Below are 17,662 nucleotides of genomic sequence, written 5' to 3'. Positions count from 1 at the left end.
AGATGAGAAGAGTGCCAGTTGCACATCAGAAAAAAAACCCAGTTAGATATTAGCTATTTTTGAGGAGCTACCATATAATTATACCCCGATCCTAAAGCCACTCAGAACTTGTAAAGCTGTTTTTTTGTACCGTGTTTGGACAAGAACTCTTGTGGGGATGGAGAGGGAGGAAAAAATTAGGAAATTGTAGTAAGAAACAAAATTACTTTCAATTGAGATTATTTATCTAAATTAGAATTCTTCACAAACCATGAAAAAGCGGATAGACTGTTTTCTGTGCTTCAGGGATCTTAATGTAGTCTAAGTCAAAATAAAAGGGGAAAAGCACAAGTGAGTTAGATTATTTTCTTTGTGATTCTAAAGAAAATAATTGTGTGGAAGCTTTTTCCATAACTTAGACTCCTGGAGGTTTTGGCAATTATTATAAAACTGTCATCGTGGTGTTGTGTGAATAGACTCGAGCATGTCAGCTAGTGTTTGACTGAAGAATCCTGCTTTTGATCACAAAAAGTTACTTACTCCACATTCTTTTTTGTTTTATTTTGCATCCATTTTATTGCTCTGTGAAAAATGCACTATTCCTATTCTTTCCAAAAAGCAGAAATTGTGGTCAACAGCAGGAAATGACCTCATCAGACAGCCTTTGTAGGCTCCTAGCACCACTAGGTGGTGGGATTTGTACATGGTACAAGTGACTTGGCTGTATGCACTTACCCCTAATGGTCTGAACTATCAAAATTGTCCTGTTTGTTTTATGCTGCCATAGCTGTGTGCTTTCTGGGAGCTATGTAGACACTTTCAGCTTTGCATAATAAGCTTGAAATAAAGATCAAGTGCTTGATTTGCATGTGTCAGCTTTGCTAGTAATTTTGGGATTGCTCTCAGAATTTTATTGCCAAGCTGGGGTAGAGGAGACTTAGTGACAGATAAGCTTGATTTGGGCTGATAGTCTCAAGACATTGAAAACCTTTAATATTTTGAATTCTGTATGGTTATGTTACGGTCTTTAAATTATATAGCTGTAAATAATGCAGCCATGTGGGGTTTTTTTTTATTTTATTTTATTTTATTATCATCATTTGGCTTTTCTTTGTTATCCGTCAGTCAGTATGTAGGCAGATACTAGCTTGTCAAACCTGAACAGCTCACCAAGGGCAAAGGAAACAATCATCATGCTTGCTCCTCACAGTCCATGCAAAAAATTTATTTCGAAAACAAACCTTATCCTTAAGAAATGAAAGGAATGATGCTCGATGCACAGTGAGAACAGCGAGGTGTTCTGCATCTGAATGAAAGGTCTCTCAAGCTGTAATATGAAAAGCCTGGTGCCAGTGGAGTGCTCCAGGGATTTTTCAGCAATGTTTCCAATTAGGGCTGGCTCTCGTTATCAGTAAAGTACTGTATATTGTTTGTAGCACAGCTGGAAGCCTGTCAGGTTCTTTTCACAACTTGTAAAAACTGGTGATTGGAAAGATGAGCTTGCAATGCTCCCCATACCCAGTCCACTCTGTAATGATCTGTTTTCTTCTGCATCTTTTTTATTGCAGACATGCTCTCCAGGATTTTATAGGCTTCCATCTCCATCTGTGGGAAGGACACCTGCTCAGTCCTTAGGCACCTGTGTTGTATGTCAATGTCATGGGCACAGTACTACGTGTGACTCTGAAACATCAATTTGTCAGGTATTACATTTCTGAACTTATACACTAGGTTAATCTTATTGTAAAATTCATAACTCGTGTAACTGATCTAAAAAAATAGAGGACAATATTTTAATGCAATTTTGCTTACACAGCTTAAGCAACAAAGTTCAAGGGGGGGTCATAAAAGCAAACCATCTAATATTAAAGTTTCCCATTCTGATTTTCTAGAGTTCAGATTTTGTGGTGCTTTTTTTCCTCTGAATTACTATTTGTGAAAATAGAAAAACTAGATACCTGCCAACTAAAGAGGCAATGTACCGTGTGTTGTGCAACAAAAACAACACTGCTCTTACAAGTAATAACATGTGTGACCTGATACAGTAAGATTGAATTTTAATTGATTATTTCTCCTGCTTCAACAACTGGAACAAAGGAGGGAAAGAAGGATGAATAGGATAAGAAATTCTGTAGGATACATCTGGCTAGCTACAGGCCTCCGTTCTTGCTCCTTGTAAACCCATATATAACTCAGCAGGCATTTGATGGATGCTTATAGCAAGCAGTCCCACTGAGAATCATATCAGGGAGAGAGGAAATATGAATTGAAATAAATTTGAATCCCTGAGGCTGGGAACAAAATGTCTCCTTTCTTGTAATTATCAAATACAGCTTTAATTCTCTCTCCTTCCTCTGCAGGATTGTCTACACAATACTGCTGGCCACCACTGTGAGAGATGTGCACTGGGATTTTATGGCATTGTCCAAGGCTCTCCGGGTGACTGTCACCCTTGTGCTTGTCCTCTATCCGTTCCTAGTAACAAGTAAGTAAGCAGACTCATGATGCAGAATTACTTTTTCAGCAAGCAAGAACTTTGGTTTGGGTTCACTGTGTCCTTTTTAAGCTGGCTGCAGGAGAACTGCATCATGTAAGCCATACTAGAAAGTTTCGTGTACTTCTGCTAATTGATCTTCCTCTAAAAGTCAGAAATTGCTCCCTTGCTAATTTATGATGAATAAATTAATAAGTGCTAGAAAATGCAATACTCAACAGATAATGAATGTGTGTTATAAAGGTATTCTCACAAATGAAGCCACAGCAGAACTCAAGTACAATATAGCCCCGAGGGACCTGTAAAAAGCCTTATGCTCATGTATTATGTTGATATAAATGTGTTACAGTGCCTTTCTTGCTCCACTGTGGAATTTATTGATTCCTTATTTAATGTTACATGAGTTTTAGGCAATTTGCAAGAGATAGAATAATTTAAAAGCAATATAGTTATTGCAGCATAAATCTTATTGGTTGCTTTATGCTAATGAGCCTTGCCACGATGTCTCCACATGTGTTCCCAACAGATGATACTTTAGCACTTGAGATTTGTTTGTTGCTTTGCTGAGAAGCTCTTAATGACATTTGGAGTCATACCATAGCACTGCTCTGAAAAGGTTTGTGTTTCCTGATCATTCTCTTGAAAGGTTGGAAGTGTTCCTTAAAACCATTTTTCTGTGCTGTCTGACCTTTAGGACGTTTTAGTGAGTATTTCAGCCAGTGTATCTGAGAGGTCTTTTTTTTCTCCTTTATTTTATTATTTTGGGGTGGTCTGGGATTTATTTTGAAGGAGAGAATCCCCTTCTCAAACATCAGTAGCTAAACACACTGTTCTTCTTCGTCCACGGCAGGTGTTTTAGAAGTTGTCCAAACCTCATAAATACCAAACAGAGAACAACGAAAACAATGATGAAAGGGGCTTAAAGAAATACCTTTTATCTTAGAAAGTTATAATGTGGTCTTAACTGCAAATTTTTCTGAGTTGTACCCTTTTTCATAAATGTTTTCTGTTATATCTTGATTATGTGTTCTACCTACTAGTGTCAAGAAAGGGCATTCAAGTTGCAAAGAACAGGATTGACCAAGCTTCTCAGCTTTGCACATGAGCGAAAACGCTGGAAAAACTTTTTCTGTTACTAAATGGCAGTAGGAAATTTTTTAGAAAACTCCACTAGGGTTTTAAATACTGTTTTTATACTCCCGTATACTCAACAGTCAGCTTCAAACATGATGATCTGAAAAAAAAAAGAACACAGAGAATGATTTGTTCCTGGGCATATGGATCTATTTTTATAGAACGGAAAATGTGTTGGATAATGAGTTTGTGAGTAATAGATCAATTTGTTTACATTTTTTTGCAAAGGTGTAATTTTATATATTTATTCAAGCACTATTGATTTAGTGCATTATAAGCAAGTTGGAGTAGGATGTTGACTGTGTTGTACCAAGAAGGAGCTCTGGGCTAACCACTAGCCACCTCTGTGCTTTTCTGTTTCTTCTTCCACAAAGAGCTGAAAGAGTTTTACAGTATTGCACCTTTTTAATATTTAGTTGTGTTTCTTTTCCCCTACCTAACCTTTTTGTTTGTTTTGACTGTCTGTGGAGGCACTTGATCTAGTGTCTTCTATGTCTTCTATGCTTAAAATACGACCCTTCCTTGATCATGGAGGTAGCTTTTAGTTTTTTTTTCTCTGTAGGCCAGCCTTCTTTTCGGTATGTCCTTGAGAAGATCATCTGATGCTGCCCTTTTTGAAGATTCCACATGGCTATTACTTCCTTTCTCCCTCCTTATGTCTTACTTTTGAGGAAACTCTTCCCAGCTTACCTCCTTCTATTCAAACTAAAATTAAATCAGACTGCAAAGGATGGATGCTTGTTAGCTCAGTTTCTTAATCTTTTGTTTCACATCCTTCCCCTTTCTGCCTCTTCTTGATCACTGTGAGTGACAACACCATTCAGTCCCACAAGCCTACAGCATGGGTGTTGACTCCATCCCCTCCAATATGACCCTTATTGATTCTGCCCTTGCAGCATTTGTCTACATTGTGCCAGTATCACAGCAAGGCATTCACAAAATTCTTAAGGGAAAGGAGGGATGCCCCACAGGTATTTATAAACATATAAGAAAATGCTGCCATTCACAGTAAGAGTGGAACTTGCCATGGGCCCTTCCACACAGCTGGCCAGAGTGAAATGATGCAATAGAGTGGAAAAAGTTTTTTATTTCCTTTTGTTTTAGTTTTAGCCCTTCTTGTGTTGCGGAAGGACCTAGTGATTACCGGTGTACTGCATGCCCACCTGGATATGAAGGCCAGTACTGTGAAAGGTAGGATGAATGGAAAAAGAAAGACGGATGATGAAAGGGGGGCAAGACATGAAGGAGAGCAATGTCCTTCGATACTATAAACATGTATTTACTAATTTTAAATGCATGCCTTCGGGTAAGTTATTTCCTTTTTATATGTTTTTAAAACTCAGATGTAATGGGCAATTTTTATGTACATCCACTATAAATTGATAAACAGTACTATTTATATCATAGATATTGTTTTAGTCTTTCTGATTTGTGGGGTTTTTTCCCCCCTGGGCCTCGGAAGTCAAACTGAAAAATACATTTATCTAAAATTAGATACCATGCTTATAGTGTGTCTTGATGTCACTCATACCCTTTGTTCTAGAGGCTATTGTGTCCTCATGGGCACTGACTGTGAAAGACACCTAGCATATTAATGACCAAATTGCAAATTAATAACCTAAACAGCAGCTGCTGTCCCATCCATAGCAACACTGTGGGATTAAGAAGATCAAAATTAGCAACTGTCTACTATGAGATTTCATTTCTAATGCAAAATACCAGAGGCTAGTGGGAAAAAAAAAAAAAAGCTCTGTAGACCAAACGTTGCTAATGTAGAAGTTTTTTGGACATGGTATAATAAAAGTTTAACTGACAACTGTTAGGAGTGTGGAGTCACTTCTGCTTACTCCTTCCATCCAGACTAATCCATGTCCAGGTTAAAAGTTATTATCAGTTTGTTGGACAGTTTGCAACATTTCTCCCTCTGCAAATGCATACTGAATCATAAAGTCAAAGAGTCGTAAAGAAGATTTACAGTCAAATGTCAAAAAGAAGATTTTTTTGGTGGTTCATGAGTGAATGTTCATATACATTTTGTTTACGATCTTGCCAAGTATTCATTGTAGTACATTATGCATCTCAGCTGGACAAACCTGTTTTGTATTTGCAATGTCTAGGTGCTCTTCTGGCTACACGGGAAACCCACAAATTCCAGGAGGCTCCTGCCAGGAATGTGAGTGTGATCGGCACGGTTCCCTGCCTGTCCCCTGTGACCCTGTCACTGGACAGTGCACTTGCAAGCCTGGATTCACGGGGTGGAAGTGTGTTGGCTGTGAACATCGGCATGCGCGTGATGGCATGAAATGCATTTGTACGTATACTAATGTAATTCTGGAGAATTTTTGATTGTATTTGTCATATTTCAGAAGTTCAACACTGCTTGTGCATCAGTCAGTTGCTTGGGTTTCTTTGAAAATAGTTTCCAGGTTTCTTACTACTTTGGCATTCTGGTCTATTTTTTTTACAAGCCTTGAGATGTTAGGAAAACTCTTAATACTTTTTCATATGCTCACTGAAAATTGACAACAAAGCTTTGAAGGATTTCTTTTTGTGGGTTTTTGAAGCCTGTACTTTTGCTAAAGGTTGTCACTGCTGTTGTGACAATATTTGCTTTTAGTGAATTTTTTAGTGTTGTCCTAAATGTTTAACCAGCAATTGCATGCCACAAGTCACATAGAAAGTTTTTACCAAGGTTTGCTTGGTCGTGTTGGTTCGACAACCACCCATTGGAATTTAAAATACATAAGGAATGGCAGTACAATATATCCAGGAACAAAGAACTTGCTTTGTATAAAATAGAAAACTAAGAGCCTAAACCACGAAGTTACATTTTACAGTACTGATATCTTTGCCCTACCTTCAGTTTTGATATGTACCAAGTGTCTTGTCTTTTATTATCTTTTGGAATTTTTTTCCATGAAATTAGATAGTGTTTGTTTTGAGCACACAGTCTCATTTCCTGTGATATTGAATGCTTGTGTCTTATCAAAAAAATCAGGTAGCAAAACCTTTCTAGAACACTTAGAAAATCCTGACTGAAATAAGGCATTTTCCTCTGTTCCATCTCCCCCAGCTGAGTAGGAACTAATTTTATTGTGATTTTTTTTTTCCTCTCGAGGCCATCATTGTTCATTTTAAAGGAGAATACAGATAGAGACACAGTAAGTCTACAGTACATAATACTGCTCAATCTGTGCATCTTTGAATATATTGGCAAGGCACGATGAACTGGTTTTACTGTTTTACCTCATTTTTGTCTGTTATAGGACTTTATTTGGAGCTTTTTCATTTTGGGTTTTTTTTTTTTTTGCCTGTTTGAGGGACGTGTAACATCGATGAAAGTAGATACCAAAAAAGGCTTTGTTTTGGGTTTTTTTGTTTGTTTTGTTTTTCACTGAATGCATTCAGTCTTTACCTCAATACCCAGAGGTGTACAGCTCTCTAATATCAAAATCAGCTAGTACAGCTCAAACAAATCAAACATTTTAAAAGCAAATTGGAAAAATAAAGAAACTGAAGCAGTGCTAAAAATGGCTGAAGGTATGATATAAGTCAAGAATGAAATGTGTGGCTTTTCTGAGTGGTGAAAGGGGAAGACATTAGGCATGTAGGGTTGGGGACCACACAGTGCAGAACATCGTTTCAATCAACTTAATGGTTGTGAACAGCTCTCAGACAGTGACCGGACTTAGCAGAACTAAGCTTTTAGGTGTGACTATTCAGTTCAGTGCTTTTACATTAGTCCTGATTCCCAGGTACAACTCTTCTTTGAAAATTAATAGAGTGATTACTGGGAATATAGACATAAATACTTCTATTCCTATATTATTAATAATATGGCATTGGTTCATTGATGAAAAGCTTAGTGTACTTAAGGGAAATAAAGTTCTAATGTCCTGCAGTGTGATGCAGTTTAGGACTTAATTCTGAGCTATCATATATCTTAAGCTGTATTGTAAACTACACCAATGTGAATGCAAGTAGCTACTTTGCTGAAATAACTATGCTTTGGATTCCATTTTGTGGCCTACATGTCAAGAAGAATTGTAATCACAAGTTAAGTCGATAAGTATTACAGCTACAAAATTTTAAAATAAGGACTGTGTTTTTCAGAGTGACATCTAAACAAAAATGACTTAATTTTTCAGCATCCTGAATACCTGTTACATTATTTCCACTACTAGTCAATGTTTTCAATCTCAGGCACCGCTTAGTATTTTTTTCACTTGTCATTCACCTTATTAGTATTCCAAAAAGTCTTTTGGGTATCCAGGATGGCAGAGTTTCTTTGCACAAAACAGAGTAAGTGCAAGTTTTCATTTGTAATAGTTTTCCAATTTGTTAATCAGACTATTTCATTGTGTGGATAATAAGTTTAAAAATCCTCACTATGAATGGGAAAAGCTGTGAGCAGGCAACTCAAATTTTCCACCTTTTTTGCTTCGAAAGATGTGGTTCGCTATAATCTCTGATTTCACTGCAACATATTCATGTGTTGGTGTTGAAATGTATCTACACTACCTGTGGTGGCATTTTTACTTTAACTAGATAATAAATTTTCATCAATGGTCCTTTGCATGTGCATATGGACATTTCACGTCATTGCTAGAAATGAGAAATCAAATTAAAAGATTTGTTTCCTTTAGTTATAGAAATAAGAACCACCTATTCAAACAGACAGGAGATGCTTTAAATCTCCTCTATCACAGGAACTATCTGGTTAATATTGACACCACATCAATAACATCCATGTTATTGCAAAAACTGCAATTAAAATTCCAATAGACGCTTTATGCCTATTCGCTCTCACTGTGTGATTTTCCCATTGTTTAAAGGTTCCTCAACCCCTGTATTACTTTAAACCCACCTTCACTAATGCAGGGCAATACCTCTGGCATCGTAGAAAAACAGTCTGATCAATAAACCGCTTACCTCTGTAGCCTGTGGTGGATACAGGGGCTGTGGCAATCAAAGGGAGTGTGGCAAGCATAGACTTGGTAGGAATTTGCCCATGGTTAACACTGCCTAGTATGTCACAGGCTTCAGAGTACAGCTGTTTTCTTCTGATAGGGATTCACTGCTGCAGCCTGTAACGTGCTTTAATAATCATTGTGCTGTCAAAGAACCATTAGAAACACCTTTTGGGGAGACCCAGAAGTTTTTCTTCCTTACTCCCAGAACATTTATCTGTTCCAATCTGAGTTTAAAGCAGCTGAGAATTTGGTCCTGCATACAATATGTTTTTACTTTCAAAATACTCAGTAAATTCCCTTCTGACTAGCTTCAGCTGTAACGAAACCTTAATAGTAATAATGATAGTGATTAAGTACTCTTAATGTATAGAAAATTAATGTCATATGCAGAATCCTGTTTGGATTTAATATTTCAAATGAGCTGTATGCATGTATCTACTTTTGCTTATTTTGCAGAGTTCCATTTCAAATACTGCAATTGCATTGTATCTGTCAGAAGTGTGAAGAACCCCTAGTTAGGTGGTGAAATGGTCTAGCTTAAAGAAAATACAATACGTGTTTGAAAAAATGTAGTTGTAGATACTATAAAACATAGTGTGATTAAGCTGTCCAATGTTAGTATGTTACAGTTAATATATAGGAAAGTGAAAATTGATTTTGAATATTTGGTAAAGAATAACCATCTAAATAATTAATTTTTGGCAAATTCTATAAAAGGTCGCCACACATTATGACATGAAAGCTAAATAATGCATATTTAAATCCAACTAGGGAGGCATTTTACCCACGCTGTTGTAATGTATTATTGTTTAAATATAACATTTATATTTTAACTTATCCCTTGCGATAAATATTCTAAAGATTTTAAAGTGAAAATTTGCAGTGAAGAGACAGGAAAAAAAAATGGAGGAGTGTGCATGTTCATTAAAGTGATCTATTTCTGATATAGCTGAAAATCTCTTTTATCAGGTTCTTACTGTTTTTTCATGTGTTGCTTTTAAGTTCCTTAGTGCATGCCACTTTTCAGTGCTGTGTTATAACAGTTTTATTTTAGAAAGCTACAAGTAGACTGGAAAGAGAATATATTTTTTGAAAGCCACTGTACAAAGAGGAAGAATTTGTTTACTGCTAAACAACAATGGAAAGATAATTACAGGTGAATGGCACAGACAGAATTCGCTTTGCATTATATTCTTAGAACGGAACAATGTTGTTTTCTCTAGGATGCCATTAAGGAATGGAAAATGATATCAAAAAGTATATATTTTTTTATAGGGAATGTAAGAGTCTGAATGGTCTACTACACGTCATAAAAACTTTTTGCATTAGTATAGTTAAGAACTGAATTATTTCCCCAGCTAAAGTGACCATCTAGATTATCATGTACAGATACTCATAATACTTTCTGAATGAAGACTTCCTTGTACTTTTTGGTCTCAAGTAATCCACTTCTTAGACTCTCCCTTCTCTTTTGAAACAGTCAGTAGGCAATATGAAAATTACTAATAATGGCAAACTAATTTTAATAATGCTGCCGACATCCTTGTGTACTGTCAAATATGACAAAAGTTCTCTCAAATCTTCTCTAATGCTTACAGATTTTTATTTTTATTTGTAACTACAAATGAGTTGTCCTCTAAATGACTTATGCCCCCTTATGCATCACTCATTTTTACTGAAATAAATCAACCTCTTTGTTTATTCTGCTGAAAGTTGTCAAATGGCAATTGCTGGCTGGCTGGCCTATAATCACTCCGGTATTGAAGACATATATTTTCTGTTTTCTTAGTTAAACCCCGCCATTCCAATCCAGAACACGGCTGAATTGTACGGTGAACAGGAGCAGCCTTTCCTCAGTTCATCTGTACCCAGCATGCTCAGGCAGACTGAGATCATCAGTATTTGCTTGATTTGTATTTTACACATGCATACCAGAAATAGGTAAAGAAGCCAAGCCATGTATTATTCCCTCCTCATCCTTCCCAAAGAGCTTTGACCTTGGCAAGCTGGAGTGGAAAGAAGGAGCTACAAGGAGTTTTGGATCAAGCCTGTAGAAATTGTGCATTTTCTTAGATTAGTAATTCTCTTGTGTATTTTTTCTTATACCTTGTGACATTCCACTTAACTTCAATTGTAAGAGTTTGTAGTACATAAAATGAAGAACCTTAGATTGCAATGTTACTGGAACAGTGACTGTGCTTGCTACTGTGAAGTGTTTAGGGGGAAAAAAAAAGATCCTAGTGAGAACTTCAAGGCTTTATTGTTAAGCATATGGCAAGTCAGAACTCGCCTTCTGAATGCTTTCAGGGCACAAGCCATGACTACAATGGGGACTTCAGAAAAAATTTGCTTCAGTATTTTGAGCTCTGTTGCAACACAAACTGCAAAACCTTTCCTCAGATGTATGCTCCTGTCACAAATGTTCCTTGGGGTCAAGCAAAAACCTAAATGTGGTGCAGTTGATGTGGTTCTGCTGTACAAGATTAACAGGGAACAGGAAGCAATCATGACATAGAGAGATCAAACAGGTATTTTGTTGTTAGGAATTTTTCTTTAACTCAATCTTGTGAAAAAAATGGACCTTCAGCTGTGCTGCAGTCAGCAAACTTACATCTTTATGACTTTAAATATTCATTATTGGTAGAAAGAGATTATATAACCAGATTCCTTTAATACCAGATCTTGGACACTTAGATATTGCACTCTAAGTAGACTACTGATGCTTGCAATGAGAGGGAGTTTTTCCTAGCTGCCACTCAATTCTGCTCGCAGGAGAATGAAGGAGCTCCTAGCTACTGGTCCTAGCAGAATCAAGGTTTTCCATCTAAAATAGGGAGTAGCTCCATGATCTCAGCATTTCCAAATGGAGAACTAAGCAGAGATGCTGTCTGTGTCAGAGGCAGATCTTGAAGAATCTGTGAAAAGAAGCATCTCCTAGCTCCTACACAGTCCTTAATTCAGCAGGAGCTGTGAGCTTGTTATCACAAGCCTTCACAGAGTGAGCTTAAAGGAAAGACACTGTGTGTAACACCAGGTCTATGAAGCCTTGTACGAGCTTCTGCTGTGTTCTGCGTTTAACAGAATTTGTGAGCCCTTATGGCACAGCCGTAAGAATTAAACTTACCTCTGTGCTGGACAACAGCTTCTCTGTCTGCATGAGCTCAATAAGGGATGGGCACCCCTACTTGGCCTAGAAGCTGATAAGCTGTCAGTTGTTCTCCCTTTTTTTGATACATGAGCTCCTGTTGAGTTTAGATCCACACTCCAATAACTCAAGCGCTCTATAAACCTAATACTGGTGTGTATCAGAACCAGCAAATGAGGCTTTCTAAATAATGAAAATCAGAAATAAGCCTGAATCGGTAATTTAGAGCCTGATCTGGATCTGAATTTTCCCAGATTTTGGAGACATATTAATCATGCATACTCCCTGAAACCATCAGCAATGGCAAGGAAACTAAAGTTTTCATCTTCTCTTTTTAAGATGGAATAAGTGGTTAGAAGTCCATAAACTTACAGTGTCATTTATTACTTAAGCAATTATTTAAAAAAAAAAAATATTTCTTTGGCATGCATACTTTGGAGATGCTTCTCACAAGAGGTAAGTCAAAATCCTTACAGGACTTATTGTGCATGGCAAAGTGTGATTAAAATGGAAAATGCAGTAATTTCCATTAATTGCTTGCTGGACTGTTGTAATATTGACTGCATGATTTGCCTCTTACATGCCTGCACTGCTGTAATGATCTGAATTTAGTGCTGCATTTGTTAATATTAGACACAGATTTATCCTGACAGTTTTATAGATAGACACAGAAGTATTTCATCTGCAAACTATAATCATGCTCTTGAAATATTTCCTGAAGCTACAGTGCATCTCAGACTCTGTGTTGGAGTAGCTTAGTCTTGTCTCGTCTACTCAGCTGTGGTCCCTGTTTGATGTAGTTCCTCTTTTCAACCTGATTATCGTGCAAGAGGTGTTAGTTTATACTGAATGCTCACTTATCAATTGTTTACTTGTTGAGAATACTTCATCTCTTCATAAGCTGTTAATTTTTTTCTTGCTAGTATGGACTGAGTTTGTCTTTAATACATAACAAATTTTTAGCGTTTTATTACCAACCACTGACAATTTTGGGGGAGAATAGATTTAGCTTGTTTCATAAGTGAAATAATGTATCAGAAGAAAAAAAAAACAAACCAACAAGAAGCAACCAAACTCTTTTCAGGTCTGAGATCACTTATTTGCATACTGCAAAATGATTGTCGGGTCTACTTACCTCCTTGACCACCTACAGAACAGGTTTTTGTGATATAAAACATTCAGTTGGCTGTAAAACTTGCTTTTCATTTAATTGTCTCAGACTTCTAAAAGCAAGTTCACAGATGACAAGAGCTGGGATGGTAATAAGCTTTTTTTTTTTTTTTTTAATTTCACATAGAAGCATACATTGTAATGTATCATGCCCACAGTTAACAACTGCAGATAAGTTCCAGTGCAGTTCAGCTTATGTAACAAAATGCTGTGAAAGAGGAGGAAGAAGTCTGCAAATGGAAGCAATGAAAATGCAAAAGGAAGTCTTAAAATAACAGTATCTAGCTTTCTGCACCCACTTCTTATTGCGCTACTAATCCAGCATCTATCTTGTCTACTTTTCAATCACCACGAGTTTCATGATGTATTAAACTACTATTCATTATTCTTCTTTTCTCTATATTTGACTCAACTCCTTGCTATATTGAACAGCCATCCAGAATAAGAACAATGTTTAGATAACTGTGAAAAATTTAAAGAGCAGAAAAGATTTGATCTACATGAAGAATAGATTTCAGGAAAAAAAAATCTAATTCTCTGTTGGAAATTACTTCTCTTTTTCTGCAGAAACTGCATGTTGTTTAGTGGGTTTATTTAGCCATTGAGCCGCCTAGGAGTGTTGCCGAAATAAATAATTGCATACTTGTAAAACTTTAGGAACAACACTCCATGTCTCTTAACATCACCAGTGAATTCATTGTTTCACGGTTTGCTCCATCTCCTGAGATGTTGTTTAGGTTTGCCAGTTCTGCATAGCATCTTTATGCAGGGAAACAGAAGGGCATTCCCACAACTGTGTTCTAAAGGAAGAATTTTCCTGACTGCAGCATAAATGATATAAGACTCTAAGGTTATGAGAATTTCTTGTGACAGTTAATAGAAAGCAAGGCAGGGGGCGGGGAGAATGCAAATGCCTTTCAGTATATGCGCACACATCAGTGTTTTTTCAAAGTATTTGCAAGAAAGGAAGCATAGATGACAAAGTTATAAGATGGTTAGTGAAAGGAGGCAGGGAAAAACATTTCTTAAAAGAAAACTAACAGTATTTTTAGCTGGACTCCTTCTGCTCTCTGCATTACAAGTTTAGTGTGCTTGGCCATGCTGTTACATGACTATAAAGTATGTAAATTGTAAGTTTTCTTTGTTTTTTTCTGACATTCAAATCCACAACTCTTCTATACTTCCTAAATTGCTCCTTAGATTTTCCGAATTACCTGTCCACTTTTCTCAAACTTCATCCAAATTACTTGTCTGATTTAGGATTTGATATTGGCTAGTCCATAATGGACAATGTTAATTATTTCCTCTTTTTGTGAGGTAAGCCTACCAATTTTGCACTTCATATTTTATATTAAACTGGCCCATTACCAATAAGGGTATAAGCAATAAGGTCCATCCTGTTCCCTAGCTATTGTTTCATGTTTTCTCACACTATGCTTTTGGGGTAAATTATCTGAATAATGTGTTACCTCTCACAGAATTGTATGAGTGCCATAAAATTTCTGACTCAAACATATGTCTTAAATGTTTAGCAGGAATAAATAAGATGTGCTGTTTTTGCCCTCAGCTTGTGACGATGAATGCACAGGACCCCTTCTCAGTGACCTGGATCGGCTAAACCAGATGATCCTGAGTGTTAACCTTAGTGGTCCACTGCCTGCTCCATATAAAATGTTGCATGGTTTTGAGAACATGACACAGGAATTAAAGGTATGTTCGCAGTATTCACGTACATATATAACAGGGCTTCGTTAGAACTGTACTTGAATCTGTTCAAACATACAGCCATGACTAGGTTCAGAGAAGAAGAAAAGTTCGAGATCTAATTACTTCAAACTTGCTTTGGTTGAGAAATAGTTATTACAGTTATTTATTTTTACTTTTTTTAATAAATAAATCTCGCAGCAGTAATTTCTGTACATATATGCAAGGAATTATACTGCAGGCACAGAAAAAGTAGTGTCGCATGCATATAAAATGGTGTTCATTCTGGTGGTCCATAAAGCAGTTACGGATTTTTACATACTGTATGCTCCTTACTGTACTTAAAGGTTCTCTGCTACACTATGTAAAGTTGTCAAGATTCCTGAGAAAAGTATGTTGGATGGATGTGACACAAGAGTCAATGACAAAAGGGAGTTGCATACTGTAATGAAAAGGAAGTTTTTGGTGCTGCTTCTCTACAATATTTGGAGGCACTGAGATCCATTAAATACAGATTTTCATCCTCCCTTCTCTCTTCCCCAACAGCATTTGCTTTCACCTCAGCGAGCACCCGAGAGACTTCTTCAGCTAGCACAAGAAAATCTGGATACCTTGGTGACAGAAATGGATGAACTACTGACAAGAGTAAGTCTATGATCACGTTGGGGTCTATGGGTTTGGTTAAGGCTGCATAATGATGGAAATCTTCTGAACGTGAATTAAACATGAATGAATAGATGAATTATAAGCTGCTTCTCAGTCTCAGTTTTTGAAATGGCAGAAAGTCCTCTAACAACCTCTTTATGTGGGAAATACATTGAGATATATTTTCTGCAAAACTTTATAATAATGTAAGAAAACATTATAATGCTTATACAGAGCACCCAAGAATGAGCTTTTTTGGAAAAGCTGGCACTAAAGGAAAGAGTGTTCTTGGTACAGCATTTATGGGCTTTCCCATGACTTCAGCTACAGGTTATGTTACAAACGTAATGGCAACAAAACCATGGGATTATCACACAGTTTCTCACGTCTGGAGTTGTTTTTTTGTCTGGCTGAGGCTTTCAGAAACTGAACTACCTGATTCCCTTCCTTTTCTTCTGAACATTAGTACTGTCTCTGGTAAGGCTATCTGCTTTCTGCATCAGCAGCGTCATCTCATCACACTCCCTCTCAGATCTCCTCAGTCTGACTGTCTGAAGGCAGCTCTCAGCCTGTTTCTCTTTTAAGATTGCCTGTTGCAATACAAGTAGCCTGGCTTCACTAAGAGTCACTTAGTGCCCAACCATCTCAAGCACATTACAGGATTTTTTTTTTCTCTTTTGCACTCTCATTTTCCATTTTGAGTTCTCTGTTGTGTTGTCCAGGAGCTGTAAAGCAAATGATAGCCTAGCCTGATTCACTTATTTTAAAGAAATTTTGTAGAAAGGCAATGAAACTCCTGGTTTAACAAATAACAAATTCTCAATAAGAGTCAATGGGTGAAGTAATTGAAATAGGGACAATATTTAAAGAGAGAATTCAAATATATGCACAAGGTGTGTGAGTTCAGTTAAATGTATGTGTTCTGCATTTCATTTATGAGGGCAGTGAGAGTCTTCTGGATTTCAATCGGTGTGCTATTTTCTCTTTTTATTAGGAAAGTTCTATTTCAATATAGACCTTGTTTTGGTCAGTAAAAGACTAAGAAATTAATATAAATTGTGCCACCTAGTGGAGAAAAAAATAGAGAAATGGACCGGCCACAATAAAAGTACAGATGTCCACAATGTATTACCATGAAGGACTAGCAAAAATCATGTTTGTGAGTTGTGCTCTGCCGCATTGAAATAGCCAAATAAAAGAGATGTGGATTACTGTACTGATGAATATACACCTGAGAGAATTTACCTAAACCCCATACAGTTTTAGCATCCTGTTGTAAATTGTTCATGGCTTACAGAACTAAAATTCTTAGAGAAACTGGTTTGTTTGTGTGGATTATATTAAATTTTGAAAAAAACCTATGAAGTCGTGGAGAGTGGATAAGAAAACATCTGTATTGTGTTTGCATATGTATGCATGTATGTGTGTGTCTATACACGCACACACATATGCATACAGGTATCTATACATACTCTCAGTGAGTGTAATAAAGGCTTGTTTTTTCTTTTCTATTTCACCTTTTATTTTTGTGCCAGAAGTAACTATAGTAGTTTTAAGTCTAGGTGGATTTTTAACTCATGACAGTCCTACAAGCAGGGAAGATTATATTTCTTGTACTGAGATTTCTATATCTTAGGCTAAGGTAATTTTTTTTTTTTCTTTTGCATTGTTGAATTTTTTAGTATCCTTTTCCAATTGCCCCACCACGACAAAATTAAATAAATTTTAATCCCCCATGGAGATGACCTAAAATAAGGTTGCAAATTCTGACCTTCTGTAGACTAGTCTTGGAAGGAAAAATATTGAAGATGTGATCTTAGGGGACTTAGTGTGGTGGCCAGATTATCACCACTTCCCTTTCTGCAGTTTTCCATTGTTGCAGTGAGTAAGTAGCCTTATGATTTCCAGTTGTCCTTACAGAGTTGTTAACTGGATTGCAACTGGGTTTTTTGATTTGGGGACTGGCCACTGGTGACAAGTCCTACCCTTCTTTCTCTGTGTTTGTAAATAAGAATAATATCCCCAGAAGAGTGAGTCCTGATGTAGTATGTTCAAGTCTAGTTTCCAAATAAAGATACGGCCAATAACCACATAATGGCTAACATTTGGAGCACATGATACAACCATAGATAGCAAAGTTTTTCCCCGTATCTGATCTGCAGCCTCACTAAATTTTCAAAGTGAAACTGGTAGTGATGAACAAAAAGGTTGATGAGGATTGGTGAGGAGACTATTTCCATGAAAAAAAAAAAAAATCTATCGATTTTAAAATAAACTGTAAAAGACAATTATTATATGCACTATATACAAATGTTAGTCACTACAAAACCTTTGGAGCTTTTGCTTCCTCGTGATCTCTTTTCAACCAGTGATCTCTTACATCAGTGCAGCACTCCTTTTTCTTTTTTTCCATCACAT

The 17,662-nt window shown here is 36.7% G+C and overlaps 1 protein-coding gene across 1 annotated transcript in view; it reads left to right on the top strand.

Annotated features, from left to right (window-relative positions):
• LAMA2 (laminin subunit alpha 2) overlaps positions 1-17,662 on the top strand; it is a 284,721-nt gene that overhangs the window by 177,920 nt on the left and 89,139 nt on the right. Inside the window, exons 30-35 of the mRNA XM_086460446.1 lie at positions 1,548-1,682; positions 2,340-2,464; positions 4,712-4,798; positions 5,725-5,918; positions 14,463-14,605; positions 15,146-15,244. Of these exons, the coding sequence (XP_086316572.1) occupies positions 1,548-1,682; positions 2,340-2,464; positions 4,712-4,798; positions 5,725-5,918; positions 14,463-14,605; positions 15,146-15,244 (783 nt within the window). The remainder of the gene's footprint in view (positions 1-1,547; positions 1,683-2,339; positions 2,465-4,711; positions 4,799-5,724; positions 5,919-14,462; positions 14,606-15,145; positions 15,245-17,662) is intronic.

Source organism: Leptosomus discolor, chromosome 2 (genome assembly GCF_034619465.1).
Source record: "Leptosomus discolor isolate bLepDis1 chromosome 2, bLepDis1.hap2, whole genome shotgun sequence".
Taxonomy (NCBI): domain Eukaryota; kingdom Metazoa; phylum Chordata; class Aves; order Leptosomiformes; family Leptosomidae; genus Leptosomus; species Leptosomus discolor.
This window is presented reverse-complemented; position numbering and strand designations above follow the sequence as displayed.